We start from the raw sequence: 23,657 nt of genomic DNA on the forward strand, positions 1-23,657 counted from the left end.
TTTTTTTTAAATGAAAAAAAGATATAATTTTTTTGTCTATATTTCACGTATTTTTTAAATATGTTTTTCATCATTTCTATTGTAATATTCTATGTTATATTTATGATTCTTGACATTTGCAGTACTTGTTTTTCGTTATGTACCAAAACACCAAGACAAATTCCTTGTATGTGAAAACCTACTTGGCAATAAACCTGTTTCTAATTCATATGTATTGTGTTATGCATGACATAAATAAATAGGTTTTAATTTTAAAAAAATATAAATAAATAAATAAAAGAAAAACTTTTCATTTAGGAAATCTGTGTATATTCACATTATGGAACTGTGGTTGATACTAAGGTATAGAAAAAATATATATACATTTTTGCTATTTTGAAAACTATTTAAGTGAGTTTTCGTCTTCTTTATTCTTCAGATATACATGTTAATGAACAATTCTACATCTCTTTTTTGGTTTTCCCATTGTGGTCTAAAAAAACATGAGATATCTTCAAATACCAATTATTTGTATTATTGATTAATCTGCCAATAATTTCCCCAATTAATCAATTAATAGTGTACCCATCAGAATATCCTCAAGCCCAAGGTGATGTATTCAAAACGTCTTATTTTGTCTGACCAACAGTACAAATACAAAAGATATTCAGCTTACTATAACTTTCTAAATCCTCACATTTCAGAAGTGGAACTCGGACATGTTGGTACTCGGAAATAAAGACAGAGTGAGAGCTCTTGCCTTTCTCTACCGTCTACCTATCACCCTTCCAACTGAAAAAAAAACATGGCTCCTGACTAGAGCATGATGGTATGTGTAGTTTTACTCTGAACTGTAACTACAGTGGATACGTTATGAATTTGCGATGACATCGACATATTAAAACATAACATTTGTTATGTTTCACCTCTTAATACTTTCCGGTTTATTCAGTTCACATTTTTAGTTTCGCCGCTTAAGCCGCTTTCTGGGGTTGAAACTACATTTCCACTAAAGCGTTTTAGTAGACGCGGGGGATTGTGGAGCTTGTAGGAAATATCGAGATCCAGTAGAAAACTACAACTCCCAGACTACACCCCTGCCTGGCTTTATCAAACTGTTCATGGCGTCTGGTCGAGGGCTAAAGACCTAAAGACAGGTCGCCTTCCGACAGACAGATAGGCTGTTGACTTTAACGGTAAGTGTCATCGGTTTTGAGCTTTGACGTCGAGAGTCTGGAAGTATATATTGTATTTACCTCAAATATTGAGCTAGTTAGACGTGTATCGCATACGAGATGGTGTGTCCTATATAAACAACCTCCCGCTGGTGGTCATAACATACTGTAGATATAGTAACTTACCAGTTTAGCTAACCTAGCTGCATTAGCGTTACAAAAGTCTCGATTTATAGCCTGAAATTGTCGGCAAGAGCTAGCATAAATGCCATTGTAGAAGTCAGCTTTTGACATAGTTTTGTTGGATCCTCTCATATTGCAGTGGTGTGTTTGTTTACTGTCTGTCTCTAGGTTTTGGTTTTGTGTTGACTGTCTCAGTGTGTGACACAATGGAAGTGGAGAGTGTCAAAGTGGATGATGAGAGGCGTTTGACCCTGCTGAGGTTTGAAGCCGCCGTCAAAGTGATCAAGAGTTTACCCCCGGATGGTGAGTGACTGTATCAGTCTGCAGCTGTTGTTCAGGGCAGGCCAGTTCAACCAGTTAACCACAGGGCTTTAACGCTGTTTTCAAACAGAATGATATCAGACTTAGTCAGGTGCAGCAACAGCTTGGTCTGCCTTGGATCTTGTGCGATTTACAAGGCTTAATCCACTTTACTAGCGGTGTACAGAGGCTTGCCTCCCTACCAGCAGTCTATAACTTAATGTAGTGTCACAACAGTCACTTTTGAACGTCTGTCTTGGCTCAGAGCCTCCTCAGATATATCAGAGATAAGAAACAGTAAGAATAGTACTTCCTAAACAGCCATGTTGTACATTTTTATCACAGAATGTCCTTATATAGTTATAATGAAAGCTTATTTCCCTCAGGTCCCTTTCAGCCCTCCAATGACATGATGCTCAAGTTCTACAGTTACTATAAACAAGCCACTGTGGGAGAGTGCAATATACCACGACCTGGCTTCTGGGATGCAGTTGGCAAAGCAAAATGGTAATACTGAAAGGAAATGTGTAGTCTGTCATGTTTTTATTTGTGCCTAAATGCATGTGGGATTCCTGCAGAGGTGTGTCATTTATGGGGAAAATATTAGTGTGTTAAATCACACTATTTATTTTCTGTGGTTCTTATATTTGTCACTTTGAAGAATAATTTTCCTTCAAGGGCAAACTGACTAGCACAAGTTTTATGAATACCACAATCTTCAAGGCAAATCATGAAGTTTAATTCTGGATAAACCACAGTACTGAAGTTGAAACAGTGTCCAACTTGTGCACATTGCGCAACATGTTGCTTTGTGCACACTTTGACCTCACTGTGCAAAACAAGGAAAATTCACCCCACTCTGCTCCCTCTGTTCGGTCTCAAGTTGTGTTAGGTGATCTCGAGACTCTGCGGCTTGGAATGTAACCTCTTACCCACTTAGCTGGACAATTTCTTTTATGGTCCAATTGGACTACATGTGAAAAGACTTTGTTTAGGAGTAACTCTAGTTAGTAATTAGTCTGTTTCTGTCAGCCTTTGACCCACTGCTAACAAAGACCACACTGACCTCAAATAAGCCTTATTGACAGAGTTGAAAGTTGATGCAGACTGTTTTTCTTGATAAAGTGATATTATAATACAGTTTTTGTTTAATTATTCAGGGATGCATGGAATTCTCTTGGAGATATGCCAAAAGAAGAAGCAATGGCAGCCTATGTTGATGAAATGAAGTTGGTATGTACAGAAGATATAACTGTTTTATTATATAGGAATGCTAGAAAGTCAAAAAGAAGTCAAACCTTTCTTTTAACTGTTTATGGATTTAAGCTGAACATCACCATCACTGACAACGCATGTGTTGCTGTGCTCGATGCGTAGATCCTGGAGGGTATGCCCATGACGGACGAAGTGGAGGAGCTCCTGCGCGTCCTCGGCCCGTTCTACGAGCTGATTGAGGAGAAGAAAAAGATCACACAGATATCAGACCTGAGCACAGGTAGGTTTTATTCACCGGGTGTAACTCCTCCCACCTTTCACTTTGTCTGTGATGTCAAAAACGTAACCTTTTTTTTTATAATTTGCCTCTTGCCTGATGCTCAGCCCGTTTGACAGTATTTGCTAGGCAACTGGAAGGCAAGTACATTACTGTGTGAATATTTGAGTGTGGTGGTATAGTTTAGTGTTTGTCTGGTGTTATAGCTCAGATGCTTTTAGTGCCTTATTAGCAGTCATGTCACGCATGCTGAATTAGTGGTACAGAACACGAGACGTAGCGCATTCAAATTTTTCATTTGGTACAGATAAATCCAAACTTTTTCTGTGTCAAGTTACTGAATATTTGGTCCTGTGCTTTAATCGCAGCACCCAAAGTACATGAGGATTTTGTTCGGCTCTAAACAGCCATCCAGTTACAGTAGTTAACCATGACTTTAAATTTGTGTCCCTCATCCTCATGTAAACAGGTTATTTTGATTTAATCATTAAATAGTGAAAGTATTATGAACCTTATCCTTAAAGGAAGCATTGTCTTTTGGTGTTTGTGATATTGCAACAAAATCCATTTTGTTGCACAGGGTTTGGTACGATGCTGAATTCTATGCCGTCGAAGAGTGTTGCAAAGAGCATCATCAGAACGATGGAAATGAACGGCACCCTGGAGACTCGTCCTGCCAGACTGAAATCAAACGAAGAGAGGGAAAGGTCAGAGGATGAGGATGAGGAGGAGGAGGAGGAGGAGGAGGAGGAAGAGGAAGAGGAAGAGGAGGAGGAGGAGGAAGAACAAGACAAGAAATCAGCAGCTTCACAGCCACAGAAGAAAGGTTCAGCCAGGAGACACAAAGCGCCCCTGTCCAACGGTAAAGTGGCTAACGGGGTCACCCATCTGACCAACGGGGGTCACTCCAGGGCTGCCCTGAACGGTGACAACTCCCAGGAGGGTTCAGTCAGCGAGCCTTTGCTCAACGGCCACTACGCAGGTGAGAGACACTGAGTTCCAGGACAGTTTGTTCCATTCTGGTTAAAGATGTTACATTTGTGAATGTCCTGTTCTGTTTCGACTCACAACATGTCCATGGAATGTTTCCAAATGGTTACTGAGGACTCTGTACTCGCCTCACCCACTGCCTCTGCTCGTGTATCAGCACCATGTGATCAGATAATCTTCTAAGCTTCATTCCCAGAGCTGTGGCAACTCAGCAGACACCGATTCTTAACACTTTACAGCTGCTCCTGGAACAGTTTTAATGGACTAAAAGAATGGCTCTGTTGAAATGTCACACAAAGCCCCCAAATTAAGTGAACGCAGCCTTCCTCCATGTCATGTTAATTACAGTGCAGTTTACTCTACATTACAGTGCAGGGCGAATCTGAGCTTCTTTGTTCCCTGTTTTTGTGCCCACTGTACTGATCTCAGATCCCAGTGTAACCATGTGTGGTCCTAGTCACCTGGCCAGTGACTCAGACAGCGAAGTCTACTGTGATTCTGTGGACCAGTTCGGCCAGGAAGAGGCAAGTAACAGCTTAAAACCACTTCTTTAGTACAGCGTTTGTAGCTCTTGGTTCATCTTTGATTAATTTTAATGTGCTTCTTCTCCAGAGCTCAGAGCATAACCGCTCTTTGGACGACCTGGATGAAGAGGAGAACCACGTCCTGCCACCTCTAGAGGAGCCACAGGCCACGCAGGAGCTCCAGGAGGATGTTCATGGTCCTCTGCAGGTCATCAGGTGTGGAGGAGAAGATGGAGAGAACGGTGGAGCAATGTCACAGAGACGGAGTCTGAATACAGACATGCCAGATAGCTCTGTGGTCAGAAGAGGACGGGGTAAGGTTGTCCTCAGGGCGTTTATACTCCAAGAACTTTGCTTTTACTGTCTGCACATATGACATTCTGGGAAACCTTCGTTTTTGGCTTGTTTGGTTTCATACTCTGCAGCATTAATTAAAATTTAACAGGAAAACCTCCAGAGCTTACTATCGACCCCAACAAGTGATGCAACCGCACTCCAAAGAGTGAACGTTTTTTGAGATGTTTATGCCTTCAGTCTTATAAACACAATCTGTATCAGGCTGTAATCCATTTAAATCTATTCCACACTTGTAAGGCAGAAATGTTATGAAATGTAACCACAAAGAGGCCGGAAAATCTGATTGGTTGGTAGCTGCAACATATTTTAGCCTTGGCCAATTTTGTTTTCTCCTGTGATCATTCACTGTTGGAGGAAGTGATTTGACTTTAGAGGACTCGTTGATCAGGATTTGCTGCTTTTCTTTGTCATGTGTGATAGTAAACTGAATATCTTTGGGTTTTGGACTGTTGGTTGGATAAAACAAGGAATTTGAAGATGCAATTTTGGGCTCTGGGAAATTATAATTATATAATTGAACATGTTTTCATTACAAATAATTTCTGCGTTTTTAGGCTCTAGGTCTCCAGGCCCCGGCTCTGGATCGCTGGTGCCCATGTATAGTGGTGGAGATGGGGACGGGGGCCGCTGGGGAGGAGCAGTAACACCTGGAGGGAGCCTGAATGAGCAGATAGTTGTGGCGTTGGCGAGACTGCAGGAGGACATGCAGAGCGTTCTGGAGAGGCTGCACACCCTGGAGGCTCTAACTGCCAGCCAGGTCAGACCAGTCTGTCCTCTCATTCGTTGCCCTCTGAAAGAAGAGTTGCATAAAGGAAAAATGGTCCTTTCTATTAATAAATATGATCATTTCCATCTACTGATTGTGACTAACAAAGTTAATGTGGCGATCCTGCTATGATTTCAGTGTGTAGATGAGGGTTTTAGATAGAAGCTAAGGGGTTTGCACTTTGTACTTTTCACTGATTTGTTTTGATGTTGTTTACTTTATCCTTTTGATAAAAGTTTATGGACTTTTTTTTTTCTTACTTTCTCTCTGCAGGCAAGATCAATGTCTCTGTCTCCAACTTATCCGTCACCCCCAGTGAATAAGAGGAGTCAGGTAAACAGTTTAAAAGACGTCACACCGTTTTTTCCTTGTTTTAATTCAGAAACAAAATTCACCTTTTTATCATACAAAAACAAAAGCACGCTTCAGCTTTGACCACTATGATGAGCCACAGTTTCACTTGAAATAATGCTGATTGTTATTACATTTTTCAATTTCCTAGAAACCATCATGGTGGCCTTTTGACATTTCTCCGACCAGTTTGGCCTTTGCTGTTTTCTGGCCATTTGTGGTACAGTGGCTTATTCGCCTATACCTGCAGAAGAGGAGAAGGTAGTCTTTTACAGGAAAAAATGTCAACTTCAACATGAAATTTAAATACCCTAATTTCACCTTTTATTTATGTCCTTCTTTCATAGACGAATCAACTGAACCTGCTCTTCACCCACGGGCATAGACGACAAAGAAGAGTCCTCTAAATGTCTTTGGTTGGGTTGCTAATGGCTGTAACTCCCCCCTTGCTTTGACCCGCAGCCCAGTAATTTGCTTTTGCACTATGAGGAAGGCACCTAGAGCGAGCGAGAGGAAGATATCTCTCGAGTGTGTTGTACTGTGGACGTGGAATCGAATAGAAACATGAATGTATGGGCTCAGCGGCCTGTGATTATACAACCTTTTCAAGATGATGCCACTGTACTGAAATCTTTTTTTTCTGTAAGAAATGGTTTGTGCTGAGAGGGGGAACTTCAGAGTTGGGATGTTGTCGGTGTGTTTATAAACCAACTACAGTAGCTTCTCAATTATATATCCATAACTAAGGCTTTGTTGCACAAAAAGTGGGCCGGTAGTCTGTTGTTTTGAGCATAATGCTTGATGTGGTTTTAAATTTTCACAATTCAATTTCATTAGTTGCCCAGGCAATGCTGCTATAATAAAATATTGTAATAACTAATAGTTTAGAAGGGGAGATTGAATGTAATATATCAATATGTGAGATTCTTTTAAATTCTGAGAATAAGTTAATATTTATTGCTTTTAGCAACAGTTACAATGAAGGCGTTGTTTGCCAGATTTCAGCTGTGTAAATGAGGTTTATGTTTAAAGTGACTGCTAGATGTTGTGTTTAGGTTAGACAAGGTTCACATCACCTGTCTTACTGCATATCAGTCTGTGCTTTATGTCAGAATGGCCGGAGTCTCCACGTCACTGTTTCCCAAATAGAAGAAGTGCCTCAACATCTTAAGGTACATTCATACTATAGTGGTGGTGTTATGATTTCTTACGTTCACATATTGTAGCATAAGTGTTCCAGTGCTGGACCAAATAAACATTAGTCATGAGGTGGTCAGCTATCTGATTAGTAATGCATAACATTTGTCACAGTCTGTGTTGTTTAATGCGTTTTTCTACATTGTATGATTTTTAACTGTATGATGTAATAACGTTTGTATGAATATTGTGGAAAGATTTTGTGCGAGTGATAGTAATCATGACTTGTTTGCAAAGCAGTGAGATCTATATAAATTGTATACAATAGATGTACAGTTCAGATTAAAATGCAGTATTTTAATTGCATTCCCATGAATTATTACTATAGAATACTATATCATATCTACAAACGTTTGCATCTGCAATAGCACTAATCTTTTCAGAGGCATTATGTTTTAATAAGAAAAGTACTAAGTTTACTTTTCTACTGAGATGTACTAAGGCTTCCTCACCCTCTCTGCCTGTGGATAGACGGGTGTTTGCATGTGATAATCCAAGCCTCAAATAAAGTTTTCATGAAGCATTTTAATTTGTTCAGATTATTTCAAATAAATTGTTTTGACATTTTGGGAAACAATGTTAGAAATTGTTGCTTCTGAGAGATGAAAAGACTGATAACACGTTCATGTCTGTACAGTAAATATGAAGCTACAGCTAGCAGACAGTTAGCTTAGCTCAGCACAAAGAGCTGTTGTTGTTTTTACACTTTAATGTCTGTACAGATTTCTAAAAAACAAAGAAGACAGACCTTTGGACAGAGCCAGGCTAGCTGGTTCCAGTCTTTCTGCTATGCTAGCTAGCTAATTGGCTGTAGCTCAGTATTTATCAGACGCTAAATAGCATCAATCTTCTCGTCCCGGTCTCCAGATAATTTCCCAAAATATCAAACTATCTTTTACAACATTCACATTTTATCTAAATGTGGTCATTCATTTACCAGAAAAAGGCACAGAGTACATCGTGTTACAAACACATTTTATTTGTATTTTACTTTTTTCTTGGAGTGAACAAGATAAAATTTCACGAGTAGCAGGGAGCCCAGTGAACTTATCTAAAAAACTAGTAGTGTGAAAATGACAAGAAGAAATGACATAAAAGCAGCAAGAAACCGTCCTGTTAGAATACAAAGTAACTACTACTGTCTTAAAACAACGACCCTACGTTTTATGAACAAGATTTACATATAAAACACATTCAAAGTATTCATGAATATATTAGCATGTTTTTCTTCAGCAGTACTGCAACACTCAAGGAGAAATTCAGGGGGCCGGGTTAGGGGGGGCCACCCGGCCCACCCAGGCCACTAACAGCAGGGGGACATTACAATGATGAGCAGTGCAGCAAAAACAACTTACATACATAACTATTTTGTGTTGAATCAATATAACACCATAACAACACAATACCTATTTCAAGGACACACAGTAGCAAATAGCATTTTGCTAGGAGAAGAAACCTCATTTAAGAGACATAACTATATAATTTGATAATACTTAGCTTTAAAAGTTTTCTCTCTACAATGCGTATTCATAACTAACTGAGCAGTCAACAGATTCAGCTTTTTTCTGTCTCTTATGACCGGTGATTGCACATAGGTAAAATGCTGTTTAAAACTATTACAACCTTGTTCAGAGAAACAATCCACATCGTTCCTTTGTATATATTCGTATAATGATTTAGTTTAGTTTTAGTTTTTCCACAATGAAAGCGAGTGATTCATCAACACGTACGACATTTTTACTTCATCAACAGCCAGAATGTGCTGACGGCTGCTTTAATAAAACTCAAGTGCTCGTGTTTGTAACTCTACAGACTGAAGCCGGACACGGCGATGTGCTGAGCGTTGTTTCTTGCCTCAAAGTACGAGGTGTCGGTTTCATCCTCTGGCTGAGGTATGAAAGGCATCGACTGGTTCTGCAGGTTGTCCCAGTCCAGGCCCTCAAACAGGGGGTGGCACTTGAGTTCTGGTGGATGTTCAAACAAAATGATCAGAACACACTTCCCATTTACAATGGGTTTTCAAACGAAAAAGAAATTTGATATTTTATTTTACCGAATTAAAAATTGTGTCAAAAATTTAAATATAAGCCTGCAGTGTTTTTAAACATTACTAATGTAAATGTAGTTGTAGTGTACTCTGCATATCAGGTATTACTACAATGCTCTTGTGCAACAGAAAGTCCATTGACAGATCAATTGGATCAAAAACTATGGCTGAAAAATACAAAAATAAATAAATCAATCACTTGTACTTGTGGACCTTCATAAGGTAAAATTCATGAATCTCATGAAGGTTTGAGGACCAACAATGTTTTAAATTTTGGAGAAAAAAAATGTAAAAGAAGTCTTCACCCTTTAGACCAGCTCGTTTTGTCATGTCCATGGTCAGGAGGATTTCAATCGCGTTTCTTGAGTTTACAGACAGCTCCTCCTCTTCCTCAGGCCAGGGAATATCTAAAATTGTTGACAGTGAGGTGGTAAAAGAAGCAACACAAAGCATGTCATTAACATAAGCAATTCATTTGTTCAACAAAAACTGTCAAACAATGGACATATATATATATATATATGCAATATTAGGCATGTTGATCATCAAATACATATTTTATTTTAGAGCATTTTGTGGTTTAGGTTTGGATGCTCCTGTAAAAGAAAAGCAAGCCCACCTCTGTTGAGAATATTCTGGAAGACCAGCTGAGGCGTCTCATCATTGAACGGCGGCACACCTGTGAGGAACTCGAAAAGACACACACCTAGCGCCCACCAATCCACCATGAAGTCTGGATGGGGGCAAAGAAAAGTCACATTTCATACAGCTGCTGGCTTCTAACACCACAGTTTTCCCTGTGACTCCTGTTAGAGGGTGCACTAATTGTACTGCGGTGGCAGAAGCAGGTCCTAAGTTAGACTGAGGATGGAGGGATTCAACTTCTGGGTATAAACTTCACATTCCTTCATTCACACATGGAAGACTCACTGATGAGGATCTTTAAGAATTTACTGTACAGCAATAATTCACTTTGATGGGACACGGTTTAATCAAAAATTCAAAATACACATGAACTTTGATATTTGTGTCTAGCATTGTAGTTATAAAGAAGTAATTTTGCTTCTCAATAACTGCAAGGATTTAGAATTACAATCATCAAAACCATCTATTATTGGAGTTCAGAAAAATTCTTGACAGCCAATGAATAAATGCTGCCACACGGGATCATTCATGTCACAGACCGACTGCTCATGAATCCAAACACTACAAAATGGCATTGTGCAACTGACAGAAAATACTGCCCTCAGCGTGTTAACATTTGAATGAATAACAGCATGTCAGATCAATACGTTATTATTAGATGACATTTAGCATGTCAGTTGTGCCACAGCACATTGACTATGTGCCAGGATTAAAATCCACAGCTTTTAGGAGCAGAAGAAACCCTTTTGTCCAGTTAAAAGCACATCAGCCTCAACAAATCTGATTCCCCAACGATGGTGTTAGTTTAATGTTAGGAGACGATCCCATCTTTAATCACACATTTAAAATGCTGTCCCCTTCCCTCTGATCAGGCCCACAGTTTATTCACCAGTCAAAAGGGGCAGACACAGAACCAGCGGGGGGAAGAAAATGGGGGAAGAATCAGATCACTTCCTCTAGCATATTAGCAGGCTGGGGGATCATGCAAGCTCGCTTGCAAAAACAGCGATGTCATTATGAACTTACCATACAGACAACTTCCTGAAACTTAAAGAAAATGCCTGTCACAAGGACTACACTGTCAACCATCCAATGTCAATACCATAAGGCTATGTTGGACAAGAAAAAAAAAAAAAAGAGACATTGTTGTGGTGCTTGGAATTTTGAATGTCCTTTTCTTACCATGTGGTTTTCCCAAAAGGAGCTCTGGAGCCAAATAGTCAGGAGTTCCTAAAATGGGTACACCCTCAACAGGCTGCGCACCCCTTCTGACACTCTTTGGAGTCCTGAAAGGTGTGTGAGAGGTCGACATGGGCTGAGGAGTCTGACGTGAGACGGAAATAAAAGGAAATGTGGAAAATGATTTAATCGAAAAATGCATGACACATAATCTAATACAACTGCCCTTCAATAAATAACCTTTCTGACACCACCAACTGTGCCCTGAAAGATTATATGCTGAATCACTACCTGCCTGAATCAAAAGTTTAAAAAGCATTTCAAGCTTCACAAAGGCAGTCATTTTTGTCAGACTGTTGTATTGGATTTCCACAGAGCCCCAGAGGATGATATTATTTTTTGTGTGCCCAAGATAATATACCAATTCATCCAATCATTGCCGAGACACTTCACTAAAAACCACACATGTGAACCTCATGGCGGAGCTAGAAGAAAAGTCAGGGGATCACCAAAGTCATTAGGATTCATCAACTGGGAACCATGGATATCTTTACCAAATGTTATGACAATCCATCTGACAGTCGTTGAGATATTTCAGTCCGACCGACTGACGGGGATTGTCAGCGTAGTTTGCACTATATATTATAGAATTGTTAATGTCTTAATGTCCAAACCCTGTAACAACAAGGCTGAAAGCAACATTAATTACTGTTCTGTCTTGAAAGATGTACGACTAGCCTGCAGTCACTACTAGTGCCTACTTTGAATGAAACACTGTTGCTGTGTTTGAGAAGAATAATTGTGTCCTTGTATGTGTACCTGATAGACAGAGCTGTTGGAGTTGGGTCTTTTCTGCACTGGTGTTGCAGTGCCAGACGCAGAGTGATAAGAAGCTGTTGTGGACAGGTCCATTGCCTCCATGGACCCGATGCTGAGTCGGGACACCCCCGACATGTTGGAGCGGTTAATGGAGCTGCAGTAGCTACGGAAAGCTACAACATTTCGTGGCTTGAGGAATGAGGGGGACTGTGCAACACCGCAGGCCAGATCAGGCAGCCGGTTCAGAAAGGAACACTGAGATTCACTTCTCCGGCCAAAGTTACCATGTTTGGGAGTTCCAGTAGTAACAGCAGATGAAGTTTGTGGGAGAGATTCAGCGATGGATGAGTCTTTATTTTCCTCTTGCTCCTCAGATGATGCTGAATTCCTGTTTTTGGAACACTTGTTTGGCTTGTGAGATGCACGGCTGTCCATAGTGAGAGACGTTTCATGCATAGAGCCGTCAGAGTCGAGGCTCAAGCTCCTGCAGATGTCGCTGTTTCCGGTCAGTGGTGATGTGAAACTTGAATGTGACAAGTCTTTGCTTCCATCGTCAAACACGTCCTCTGTTGGCTCTTCCAGTTCACAAAACAGACTCTTGGCCACAGCAATGGGACTGGAGCGCTTTGGGACCCGGTCTTCAGTTAACCCAATCCCCTCAGTGGAAGCCATGAAGTCCCCTATTTGGATGGTGGAAAACGTACCAGTCAGGCCAGTGTGAAACCTTGAAGTCTCTTCTGGAATCTCGTAGCACCTCTTGTAGTGTGCATTACTCTTCTTGGCTTGGATCTCCAGTGGCTCAGGACTTCTCTCAATATCAGAAAACGTTCTCTTTACAGACGAGGCTGACGGACAAAAATCATCCCAAGCTGTGGAAATAGACCCCAGATTGTTGATGTGAGGCCTCTTTTCTGCAAGATGGTCTGGATTTGACTCATTTGACCGATTGCTGGTGGCCGGTTTTGTGGACACACAGTCCTGTTCAGGCCCTTTGGACTCAGACTGCCCTCTCCTCTTCTGTTCATTAGTACGTTCATTTTCTTTCTGAAGAAGAAAGATAAAAAGGAAAATTATTATCACAACAAGGACAATGAACCAATCTGAAGGCATATTTCAATGAATCAGCATTAAATCTGAATCCTTTGTTAATTTTATCCCCTTACATCTACACCAGCTGTTGTTTGTCACCACAGACATTATACACAAGAGGCTGAAATGTCAGTAATGGGGAACTATTTTAAACTAGATGTATTCACTGATCCATTATATCAAATGCCTTAAATTAAGATTTGGGGGTCTGGACACTCCTAATCAAAACATAAGCTTGTTTAGTAGATCATAAATTACATTCAGTTATAGGTTTACAATCACTGACCTCCTCACACTCCCACAGTGGACTGATGCCACCTTCAGTGTCGGTGGTGCTGCCGGCACTCATCGTCTCAAACCTCCTCCTGGTCTTCAGCAGTGTGGGAGTCAGATTTTTAGCCAAGTTATGAGGACTAAACATAATGTTATTAGGTCCTATGGAGACAATACAGATCAACCAAAACAGTTAATGTATTTGACACACGTTTTCATTGCCAAGGTCTCACCAGGAAGCTATTTCATGCACCAGCTTTTTTTTTAAAAATAAATTGTTAAATAGTCCTTGCACAACCAGTCATTCCATAAGGTGAATGAATGGAAAACAATAGATATCTAGCATGACATACCAATTTTCCAAGGGTAGCGAGTCGGAGAGTACAGATGATCTTTTTTCTTCATCAAGGGAGAACCAATGGAGTTATTCTTCTGTTTTATTTTGCCACAGGACATGGGACTGGACATGGCAGATGCGCTGCAGTGACGCTTGCCTTCTCCCACAGGTGTATTCTGGATTTGATAAAATGAAGGAAGAGTCATTATGCAACACAAACTATGCATGAAGCATGCACAAGGAAATTATATAAATTCACTTACAAATCCAAGGGAGCTGATTAAGGAAAGGACTTGGCCCGGGGTGCGGAAGTAATCTTTCTTTGGTTTAGCCAAGGATGGAGTTGTAAGGATATCCATAAGACTCAGCTCTGGTAGAGAGCACAGAGATAAAACAAAAGAAAATATTACTAGCAATACCAGTGCTGATGGTCGCAATTTGTTCAAGTGTCGAGCTGATGGAATTTCATACCTCTGTCAAGCTTGACTTTAGAAAGGCCAAAGTCTGTTAGTTTGATGTGACCTTCATTGGATATAAGCATGTTGTCTGGCTTCAAGTCCCTAAAAAGTAGTAAGTAACACAATAAATCTCACCCAAATCAATCAGTGTTTACACATTTAAGGACACCTAAAGAAATTAAGGTACCTGTGGATTATACCATGACGATGGAGGTAGTCCAAAGCCAGTGCAACCTCTGAAATGTATTTTACAGACATATCCTGGTCGAAATATCCATAGATGTGAAGCAGAGATTTGACATCTCCACCAATGAGGTACTCCATTACCTGTAAGCAACATGAAAATAAAGATTTGTCAACAACTAAACATATAATAACGCCATTAAGTACCTACTGTAAATGTGTTTGTGCATTTTTAACCAGGTGTTACCAGATAGATCTTGGTGGCTGTCTGAAGAGAGTAAAACAGGTGAACCACGAAGGGGCTTTTGCTCAGAGCAAGTGCATCTCTCTCTGCCTTCATCTGGCCCGTCATATTTTTATCAACCATGGCTGCTTTCTTCATCACCTAAAGAAGAGAAAAGACAAATTGAGAGTATTTTCAACTACACGAGTATTATTCAACGACTCAAAGTTGTCAAAGACCAAACAGACTCACCTTAATGGCATATAATCGCGCATTGCACTTCTTTCGTGCAAGGTAGACCTTGCCAAAAGCACCGCGGCTGATGGGCTTCAAAACGATGAAATCCTCGATTGAAGGCGGTTTAGGAGTATCCACCGACTTGTCATTTGTACTGGAGTCGTGCTTTTCATCTGCGTCCATGTTACTACTGGTTTTCAAATGCGGAACTGGGTTTGTGTCCGCTAGCTCAGAGTAAACGCTTGCATGATAAAACAACAATCACTCGGGTTTGTTTTGAAATTTTGAATTCCGCTGGTTTTTCGCGGGGTCCTCTGGCGACCGCTCCGTTTAGTTATACCAGCAACTGCCTGTATGCAAATCATTAAATGCCCTTGATGTGTGCGGTAATTAAGTGTTAGTTAATAGTGTTAGCTGTATAACTCTCAAGTGTATTGTCAAAATAAAATAGCTAATCGAATGATATTCGAATTTTTGATACTTTCATTTTGATCAGGCAGTCAGAAACAGACACAAGAAATAAATATAGACATTGTGTAATAACAGCAAAAACCTGTTTTTCCTGTAAGGCGCATAATGGGAAAATGCAAATAAAGTCCCATTTTGTTTAAGAATGTTTTATCTAATTTTATTAAATTTGCGGTTTGAGTTCTACAACTGATGTAATGATGCAAGCTGCGCCCGGTAGTAATTCGACTTGACGTCATTTTGTAGTCCATTTGACCTCAGATGCCGGAGAATCCATTTGCTGATATAAGCTAAGCCGCTGAAAGTTGTGTAACAGGGAAAAACAAAAGGACACCGCTCCGAGGAGGACTTGTTCACTTAAGTTATACCGAGGGTCTTTCCTCATACATCAACCCTCCAAGTCCTGATTTTGAATTATTATTCGGCAAAAATGTTTTCACTGTCAACGTCATTTCAGCCGCAGCAGGTAAGCCGAGTGCATAGCAGCTTTTTGATTTAGCTAGCGTTTGTGTGCTCTTCTGTCAAACGTATCTATCTTTTAGTTATAATGTCAGCGTTGTCCGAGAAGGACTGTCATGGAAGCTATAGCAATAATAAGAGGCTCTGTCTGTCGTTGTTTGTATAATGTCTTCTCTTACAGTCAATGACAACTTAGCTCGGCTAATGTTAGCATTAACAAGTCAGCGGTAGGTTTTCTCCATGATCAGCCCATGCTTACGTCACGTTGTCCTAGCAAGCTACAAATCAGGGAGCTGTGTACGTGCGGTTTCGACTTGACTTTACCATCTGATATGTATGGGAAGAGTAAGGCTTAAAGAGAATTAAAGGGTGCTAACTTAGTTTTCATAGAGTTGAGGTTACACAACCCGCACACATCTGACGTATGAGGGCCATACTGCTCTCTGTTTGGTGGAGAGCATTGTGGAGTCAGCTTGAATAACATTGACATAACAGTCCTGCACAACTGCCCTGTCTCGAAGATTCACCTTAAGTCCAGCAAAACTGAAATGTGTTTTTTTAAACATAAACTTAAGTGAGCATTTAGTACATAAAACATTGAAGATTATACATGCCACCATGTGTTGAGAGACTGTTCTTCAACCTCCTCTGTTTGTGTACCTTCCAGATGATACTGCCCCTCAGCCAGCTCATCAATGCCCTCCACTCTCTGAAGAACTCAGCCACAGCCTCAGTCCAGACCCTGCACAAAGACTTCATTCCAGAGCACAGTTCATTTCTAAAAGAGGTGAGATGTTTTTTTGTTTTTTTTACTGTGTTTCTAATACTTGACAAGACGTGATAAAAAAAAAAATTCTACTGAACATTGGGTACAATACACCTTTTGCAAGAACTCTTTTCACTGAGATCAAACACATCAAGCAAGACAAATCTCTAATGAGTGAACTTTAATCAGCCTTTACGAAAGCTCTTTTCAAATATGCTTTTCATCCTTCATCCAAAAGGTTTTCCTGTAGGAACAAAACATATTTTAAATTAAGCAAAGGATGCATGTCTGTCTTAAACAGTAGCCATTTTCTTAAACACACCGTGAGAACCATATGAGTGTTTTACACAAGCCAAGAAATGTATTCCTACCTGTACCCGACAAGTTGACTGTCTATTTCTGTGTAAACAAATTATTTTGCACATCCCAGAGTACTGAAGCAGGTCCAACCTGTGCCATATGTCTGTCAATATGTTCATTTTTATGTGTTTCTGAAAAACACAGTTTTTTTAAAGGTTCTAAAAAGCCACGCACCCACACATGCGTCATTATTTCCCTAATAATTGTCTTACAAAAGGTGTTGATAACCTACTTTTTCTATCCTTTCTTCACAGCCCAGCGTGAGTCTGAGGGATCTTGGCCTGTCGGAAATCAGGGTGAGTCAGCTGGATGAGCTGGTCAGCAGGCTACTGCCTACACCTGGACCAGAAGAACCTCCCGCTGTTCCTTCGACATGGAGGTCAAGTCACATTTCTGGAGACAGCTTCTTTCACAACAAGCATGGTGAGCAGCTCAGGTCGTCCCACTGAAAGGCGACCCAGCTTTATTGTTTTCTAAGAAGGTCTAAAGCTTACTTTATCAAAAATCTGTTTTTTTTGTTGCTTAAGAAAACTAATTTTAGACATTTATCAATATATCATGTAAAGTGAAACTAACCTTTTGCACTTTTTGTCTGTCAGGGTTTTCACACAGTAGGTTGGGGGTTTTTGGCTCCCCAATATTCCACAGACAATACCACAGTCCTCTAAAAGAAGCCTGCTCAGAGCTACAATTTTTGCCTGGTAAGAAACTGACTTTGAATACTTAACCTGCTACGTGTACGTTAACTATGTGTGTATATGAACAGCTTGACATGTAGGGCAGTGTTTAATGTTTTCGGTTTTCCATTCGTTTCTCTATTTAGTATGGGTCCAGAGTCGGGGTTTCAAGACACTTAGATCAAAGACCAGACGAGGGGAGTCTGGTTATGACGGTCCAGTGGAGTCTGAGCCATACACACCAGCATTCATGAAGGTTACTGCACAGTTCCAGCATCTTTTAACATTCTGTCTAATGGAAAGATCAGTGGGGCCTATTTGTGAATGTACACATAAGACTTTGAATCGTATTACCAAAATGATTAGAGGCGGATAAAGAAGTGAATTTTGAAGCTTACCGACCAACTTGTTCTCCTGTTTTCTCACAGGGATTGCTTCAGAGGGAAAAGGGACCAGAGGCGCAATCACTGGACCAACTGATGAAACAAAGGAGCCTTCCAGAGAACCAGCAGGAGGCTTTCAAGACGGGTTTCACTGAGGGGTTCATGAGGTCTCAGGCCTTCACTCAGAGAACACAAGGCATGTGGCTAAATTACATAGCACTACATCAGGCACTGCAATTATCCCTTAGAAAGAAAAGGAACCTAATATAGTCAAAGGATTCCCTGGTAGTCTGTGTAACAGTTGCACCAGGTTTTCTTTGGGTGGCAGTGCTGAGTTAAAACACGGAGAGATCCTGTGATTGACATAAATCGTCTCTGCTCTTTTTTGACAGACTCGCTGAGGAGAACCAGGTTGATCCTGTTGGTCCTCCTCCTTCTTGGTATTTATGGTTTGTCAAGAACCCCGTTTCTCTCGGGTAAAGGCTCCTTTTCTGATGCTGGTTTGTTTCAGTTTCTATTCTTTCCCATACTTGCAAATCAACTCACAAGCCTACATGCACATTGCAAATGAAGCTTGTTAGTGTCTCCAAGGATGTAAAATAAAAGCAAGCGTTTTACTTGAGCCTATTTTCAGCTTAAGTATTTGATGTAATATGTTATGTGTACATTTAAGTTAATACCTTACAATATAGAATTTGACTGATTATTCAGCTGCATACCATTGTGTCATAAGTAATACTAAATATCTTTATCAGTTGTGTATGTTTTCATGCCAGTGTACTGGAACTATTTCAATAGTTGGCAGCTATACATTTGGATCTTTGTATATACATACGTGCTGAATCAGTTGTTTTGGGATTTCACAGTGAGGTTCCGCACCACATCTGGGCTTGACTCAGCAGTCGACCCCATCCAGGTGAAGAATGTGACATTTGAGCATGTCAAAGGAGTGGAGGAGGCAAAGAATGAATTACAAGATGTTGTGGAGTTTCTCAAGAATCCCCAGAAGTTTACTGTTCTGGGTGGAAAGCTGCCTAAAGGTATTATATTTTGTACTTTCTCCAAATGTTCCATTTCCTCTGTTGGTCTTGATATGCTGTTATTTAATCCTAATTTGTTTCCTCTGTTATCCTCTCAGGGATCCTCCTCGTTGGTCCTCCAGGCACAGGAAAGACTCTGTTAGCTCGGGCTGTGGCTGGGGAGGCCGATGTGCCTTTCTACTACGCCTCCGGATCAGAGTTTGATGAGATGTTTGTGGGTGTCGGTGCGAGCCGAATCAGGAACCTTTTCAGTAAGTTTGCTGGATGCAAGAAAATGTGAGTAACCAGTTGAGCGTGTATCCATACAACTACAATCTCTCTTCTTCTTTTTTTCGTGGTTTGCAGAAGAGGCAAAAGCTAACGCTCCCTGTGTCATCTTCATCGATGAGTTGGACAGCGTTGGTGGAAAGAGGATTGAGTCTCCTATGCATCCCTATTCCAGACAAACCATCAACCAGCTGCTGGCTGAAATGGATGGGTCAGTTGTCTTTGACATTTTTAAAACTGCATTGTGTGCCGTCAAGAACTTTCCCTTCCTATTCTCAGTGTTTTGGTATTTTACAGGTTTAAACCAAATGAAGGGGTCATCGTTGTCGGTGCTACAAACTTTGCAGAGGCTTTGGATAAGTATGTTTACATTTCACACACTCAGTTTGAAATAAAGTCTGAAATAAGGTCAATCCATACAGTATGTAGATGTAGTTCATATCCAGTTTTTAGTTCCCACTCTGTAACCTTTGTCCTCTGACAGACGCCTCGGGCTGTTTTTGTGGCCTTGTCCTAGTTTCTGTATTACACTGTCTGATAATAACAAAACACTCAGAGTATAAACTAACCTCTGACCTGTTTTATATCAACTGCACAAAGACAACAACTTAACGTTGTACAGTGTTTTTTCTTTACACATTTTCATGGGAAGTTAATTAAAATTTGCTGTCAAGTGGAAACAACTGCTTAAATTTCAAACCCGAAACTTAATTTGAGTATCTGAAAACATACTCTACATTTTTCAAAACTTTTCTCAGTTTCTTATTGCAAACTGACCTTACTTCTAAAGAAGAGCATTCATTTCAAACATTATGGGACACAACAAGCACAGACATTTCTTGTGGCATTTGGGTTTTAAAGCAGAAAAGAAGAATATATGTACTATCTTAAGAATCTTAATACTCCTTTTCAGCGCTCTGGTAAGGCCTGGAAGGTTTGACATGCAGGTGACAGTCCCTCGTCCAGATGTGAAAGGACGCACTGAAATCCTCAACTGGTACCTCGCCAAGATCACAATGGACCCTGGTAGGTCTCAGTGAAATATATACAAGAATATATGTAATATCTCACAGAGAGTCTTTCAGGATATGTTTCTTTAAGCATTCTCTTTGTGTTAGTAATTCAGAAAGTATTTGTAGTTGGCAACTTATGTGATATTATCCTGCACATTTAGCAGAAACATTAGCTCAAAGCTGTAAGCCCTTGAGATTACCTTTGTTTGCCATCTCTGTAAAGGACACCATTGTCTCTTGAACACTGATCACCTTTATAAATAAGGCCTTTTCTACTGTGTTGGTTTTTTTAACAGCTGTGGATGCGGAGATTATTGCCCGAGGCACAGTGGGATTTTCTGGGGCCGAGCTGGAGAATCTGGTCAACCAGGCAGCCCTGAAGGCAGCCGTGGACGGGAAAGAGATGGTCACAATGAAGGAACTGGAGTTCGCTAAGGACAAGATCCTCATGGGTGAATACACACAGTGTTTAGATCTGCTCTGCATCCCTCACGTCACATGAGACAGATGACCTACACATACACTAGTTAGGAGACGGGAAGAAATTACATGAATGGGAGTTTTTGTTTTAATCATTTAAAATCCTTTTTTTGTTTGTCCTTTTCATACTAGGCCCTGAGAGGAAGAGTGTTGAAATCGACAAGAAGAATAAGACCATCACAGCCTACCATGAGTCCGGCCATGCCATTGTTGCCTATTTCACCAAAGATGCAATGCCCATCAATAAGGCCACTATCATGCCTAGAGGCCCAACTCTTGGCCATGTGAGCTCCTTCACAATATATCTCGTACTGTGCTGTTTGTGGCACTTTTTATTAAAACTAAACCTGAAGCTAATCAGTGTTGTCCTGGTCTCTGTCCTCTAGGTGTCCATGCTCCCAGAGAACGACCGTTGGAGTGAGACAAGAGCCCAGCTGCTGGCTCAGATGGACGTCAGTATGGGTGGTCGAGTAGCAGAGGAGCTCATCTTTGGAGACGACTACATCACCACTGGTGCGGGAATAATAGACCTTGATTTACTTGATGCTTGGGTGTCATTTCAGAGCCAGAAATGCTGTTAAATATAAAATACTTCACCCATATTCTATAGCCACAACATTTCTCAGAGCATCGTATGTACCGCTAAAAATCTGAGGATAAATACATACTTTTAATTGTTATCAAATAATTCTTTTCCTTGTAGGAAACACAAGTGCTATACTACAGTAAAATGTTATAGTACATGTCTGATAATATTTACTGTATGCTTTGGTTGTTTGTAATACAGCATTTGTTTCAATCTTCTCCTGTTATTGTGCATTTCAGGAGCCTCCAGCGACTTCGATGGAGCAACCAAAATAGCAAAAATGATGGTGACCAGGTTCGGCATGAGTGACAAGGTAACTTTTAATGTGTGTGATTTAATGAATGAACATTTTTATCCTCTCCACTAACATGGAAGACTGCGGTTTTTACTGTATACATTGCTGCAGAGCTCGATCTTTTATTTACAGTAACATGTAAATTTAAATGTCCGTTCTGATCACGTACATAATAATAAAATTACTACTTCTGAGCAAGTAAGCACACTCTTATCATGTGCTTCCCTTCTTTGTATCATTTAATAACTTAAGTTGTTTTCATTACAACTGAACACTACAGTAGTTGACAGGAGCTGAGACTGGGACACTGATTTATTGTTAAGTTGCTATGAAAACCTGCATTCATCTAACATCTACTATAACATATAATTACACCTAAGACAACGAAACTCTCTGTCTAACTCTGGACTCGTAAAAAACGCTCACAGCTTATAATGATTAGTAACCACTAGTGACAAATGCATGAGAAGGTCTATTGTTCACTCAGGATATGATTTGTGTTTTGTTGCAGCTTGGTGTCATGACCTACGGTGACGTAACGAAGCAGAGCCCCGAGACACAAGCTGCCATCGAACAAGAAGTCAGGACTTTACTGAAGGTGAGCCTACCTACACCACTCAAATTTAAGTTACAGATATATAAATACAGATCATTTCTTAAAATAAAATGTTTAACAATTACTGATTCAGCAATTTTTCTCTTCGTCCAGGACTCATATGATCGTGCTAAAAACCTCCTGAAGACTTACAGTAAGGAGCACAAGACGCTAGCTGATGCCCTGTTGAGATATGAAACTCTGGATGCCAAAGAGATCAAGCTGGTGCTGGAGGGCAAATCACTGGACCATTAGATACCTCAGTATTTTAAACTCTTGTATCATGTATATATGAAGCTGTGCAATTGCACACAGGCCTTTTGGAGGCCTTGTATTTCATTTGTTTGTATCCCTCTTATTATCAATGTGAAGATGACACCCTTTATGTACAATTTTTATTTAGTTAATTTCCATTTCTCTTGCATTTCCTGTAGAGAAGACATTTGGTTTCACAGCGATTTTTAAAGCACTTCAGTTTAACTGGAGGAAAATAAGTTTGTCTACTACAGATCACAAAGATGTTTGAGGTTTCATCTGTGGCTTTTTTTGTCCTCTACTCAAGACAAATGACCTCTGTAGTAGTTTTATACATTAGAGTCATATTTGGTATCATAACAAGGTTATAAAAGGCACATGGATTAGACAAAGATCATGGTTAATTAAGGTGAGAGGACTGATTTAATGTATGTGTCTATGTCTCATTTTAAATTTGTACAGACTGGTGAACACCATTGGACCTTAAAGTACCTCAATCTAGAATGTACCATTTGGCTGTAGCAAAGTACAGGTGATACCGCTGTTCGTTGTTGACCTCTTCATATTAGTTCTTCTCTAAATTATGTCTTTCAGTTGCATCTACCATATGCTATCAATTTTGTGTGTTCTTATTTATTTAAGTGCCCAAAGGTGTGTCCTCTTTTCTTGAAATTAGTGACAGGCCCTCAAGCCCTATTCTAAGCTCACCTGTAACTGATAAATGAGGGGAAATGTATATATACTGTATGTGTGTAAAAGGATTGGCTTTGTGCTTCTGTTTGTTCCTTTAGACAAAGGCCTTCTTGAAGCTCAAATAAAGGTTACTCTTACTCATGAATGTGTTGTACAGTACATGACTCAAATTAAACTTGAATATATAAACTTCTATATGTTGGCCACTTGGGGGCAGTGCAACAAGCTGTAGCCTGTTGCACAGCATTGGCATATTATCAAACAGTTCCTGGTTTACACATCCAGCAGAAACATTCATTTGGAGTTGTGTTTTTGGCCAATTGATGAATGTGAGTCCAATATTCACTTTCCTCTTAGCCCTCTTTTTGTCTTTGCTAACTCCTGAGTGAGTTTCCATTAGCTGCAAAGTGCTCCACTACATTCACCAGCTAATTGTTAATTTTGCCAGCCTTCTGTACAGATACCTACTAGTTACAGTGGGATTATCAGAGCTTTTTCACTGAAATACTTACAAGT

At 40.2% G+C, this 23,657-nt stretch overlaps 3 protein-coding genes across 5 annotated transcripts; 2 read left to right on the plus strand and 1 right to left on the minus strand.

Moving 5' to 3' along the window:
- Positions 1-1,106: 1,106 nt before the first annotated feature.
- acbd5a (acyl-CoA binding domain containing 5a) lies at positions 1,107-7,843 on the plus strand. 2 transcript variants are annotated; one of them, XM_070928016.1, is made up of 12 exons: positions 1,107-1,175; positions 1,506-1,640; positions 2,024-2,144; positions 2,798-2,870; positions 3,015-3,132; positions 3,710-4,111; positions 4,549-4,643; positions 4,732-4,957; positions 5,555-5,757; positions 6,040-6,099; positions 6,269-6,378; positions 6,465-7,843. In XM_070928016.1, the coding sequence occupies exons 2-12, from the start codon at positions 1,544-1,546 to the stop codon at positions 6,475-6,477; spliced, it is 1,518 nt and encodes a 505-aa protein (XP_070784117.1). In that variant the 5' UTR covers positions 1,107-1,175; positions 1,506-1,543; the 3' UTR covers positions 6,478-7,843. The 2 variants fall into 2 exon arrangements, with proteins under 2 accessions (XP_070784117.1, XP_070784118.1); XM_070928017.1 differs by having other exon boundaries at positions 1,146-1,175; positions 1,533-1,640.
- A 1,277-nt stretch (positions 7,844-9,120) lies between these two features.
- Positions 9,121-15,033, minus strand: mastl (microtubule associated serine/threonine kinase-like). The gene is made up of 12 exons (XM_070928361.1): positions 14,820-15,033; positions 14,592-14,729; positions 14,349-14,488; positions 14,175-14,263; positions 13,967-14,073; positions 13,720-13,879; positions 13,380-13,528; positions 12,005-13,048; positions 11,189-11,330; positions 9,981-10,094; positions 9,667-9,768; positions 9,121-9,278 (listed from the first exon to the last, which is right to left on the minus strand). The coding sequence occupies exons 1-12, from the start codon at positions 14,985-14,987 to the stop codon at positions 9,121-9,123; spliced, it is 2,511 nt and encodes an 836-aa protein (XP_070784462.1). The 5' UTR covers positions 14,988-15,033.
- Positions 15,034-15,610: 577 nt separating this feature from the next.
- Positions 15,611-23,286, plus strand: LOC139304158 (ATP-dependent zinc metalloprotease YME1L1-like). 2 transcript variants are annotated; one of them, XM_070928031.1, is made up of 18 exons: positions 15,611-15,738; positions 16,399-16,518; positions 17,112-17,280; positions 17,457-17,558; positions 17,681-17,790; positions 17,963-18,113; positions 18,310-18,393; positions 18,784-18,957; positions 19,056-19,208; positions 19,303-19,435; positions 19,522-19,584; positions 20,138-20,250; positions 20,534-20,689; positions 20,850-21,001; positions 21,104-21,230; positions 21,543-21,616; positions 22,110-22,196; positions 22,308-23,286. In XM_070928031.1, exons 1-18 carry the CDS (start codon positions 15,703-15,705, stop codon positions 22,446-22,448), a joined length of 2,145 nt encoding a protein of 714 aa, XP_070784132.1. In that variant the 5' UTR covers positions 15,611-15,702; the 3' UTR covers positions 22,449-23,286. The 2 variants fall into 2 exon arrangements, with proteins under 2 accessions (XP_070784132.1, XP_070784133.1); XM_070928032.1 differs by lacking the exon at positions 17,457-17,558.
- The last annotated feature ends 371 nt before the right edge of the window (positions 23,287-23,657 follow it).

Source organism: Enoplosus armatus, chromosome 21 (genome assembly GCF_043641665.1).
Source record: "Enoplosus armatus isolate fEnoArm2 chromosome 21, fEnoArm2.hap1, whole genome shotgun sequence".
Lineage (NCBI taxonomy): Eukaryota > Metazoa > Chordata > Actinopteri > Centrarchiformes > Enoplosidae > Enoplosus > Enoplosus armatus.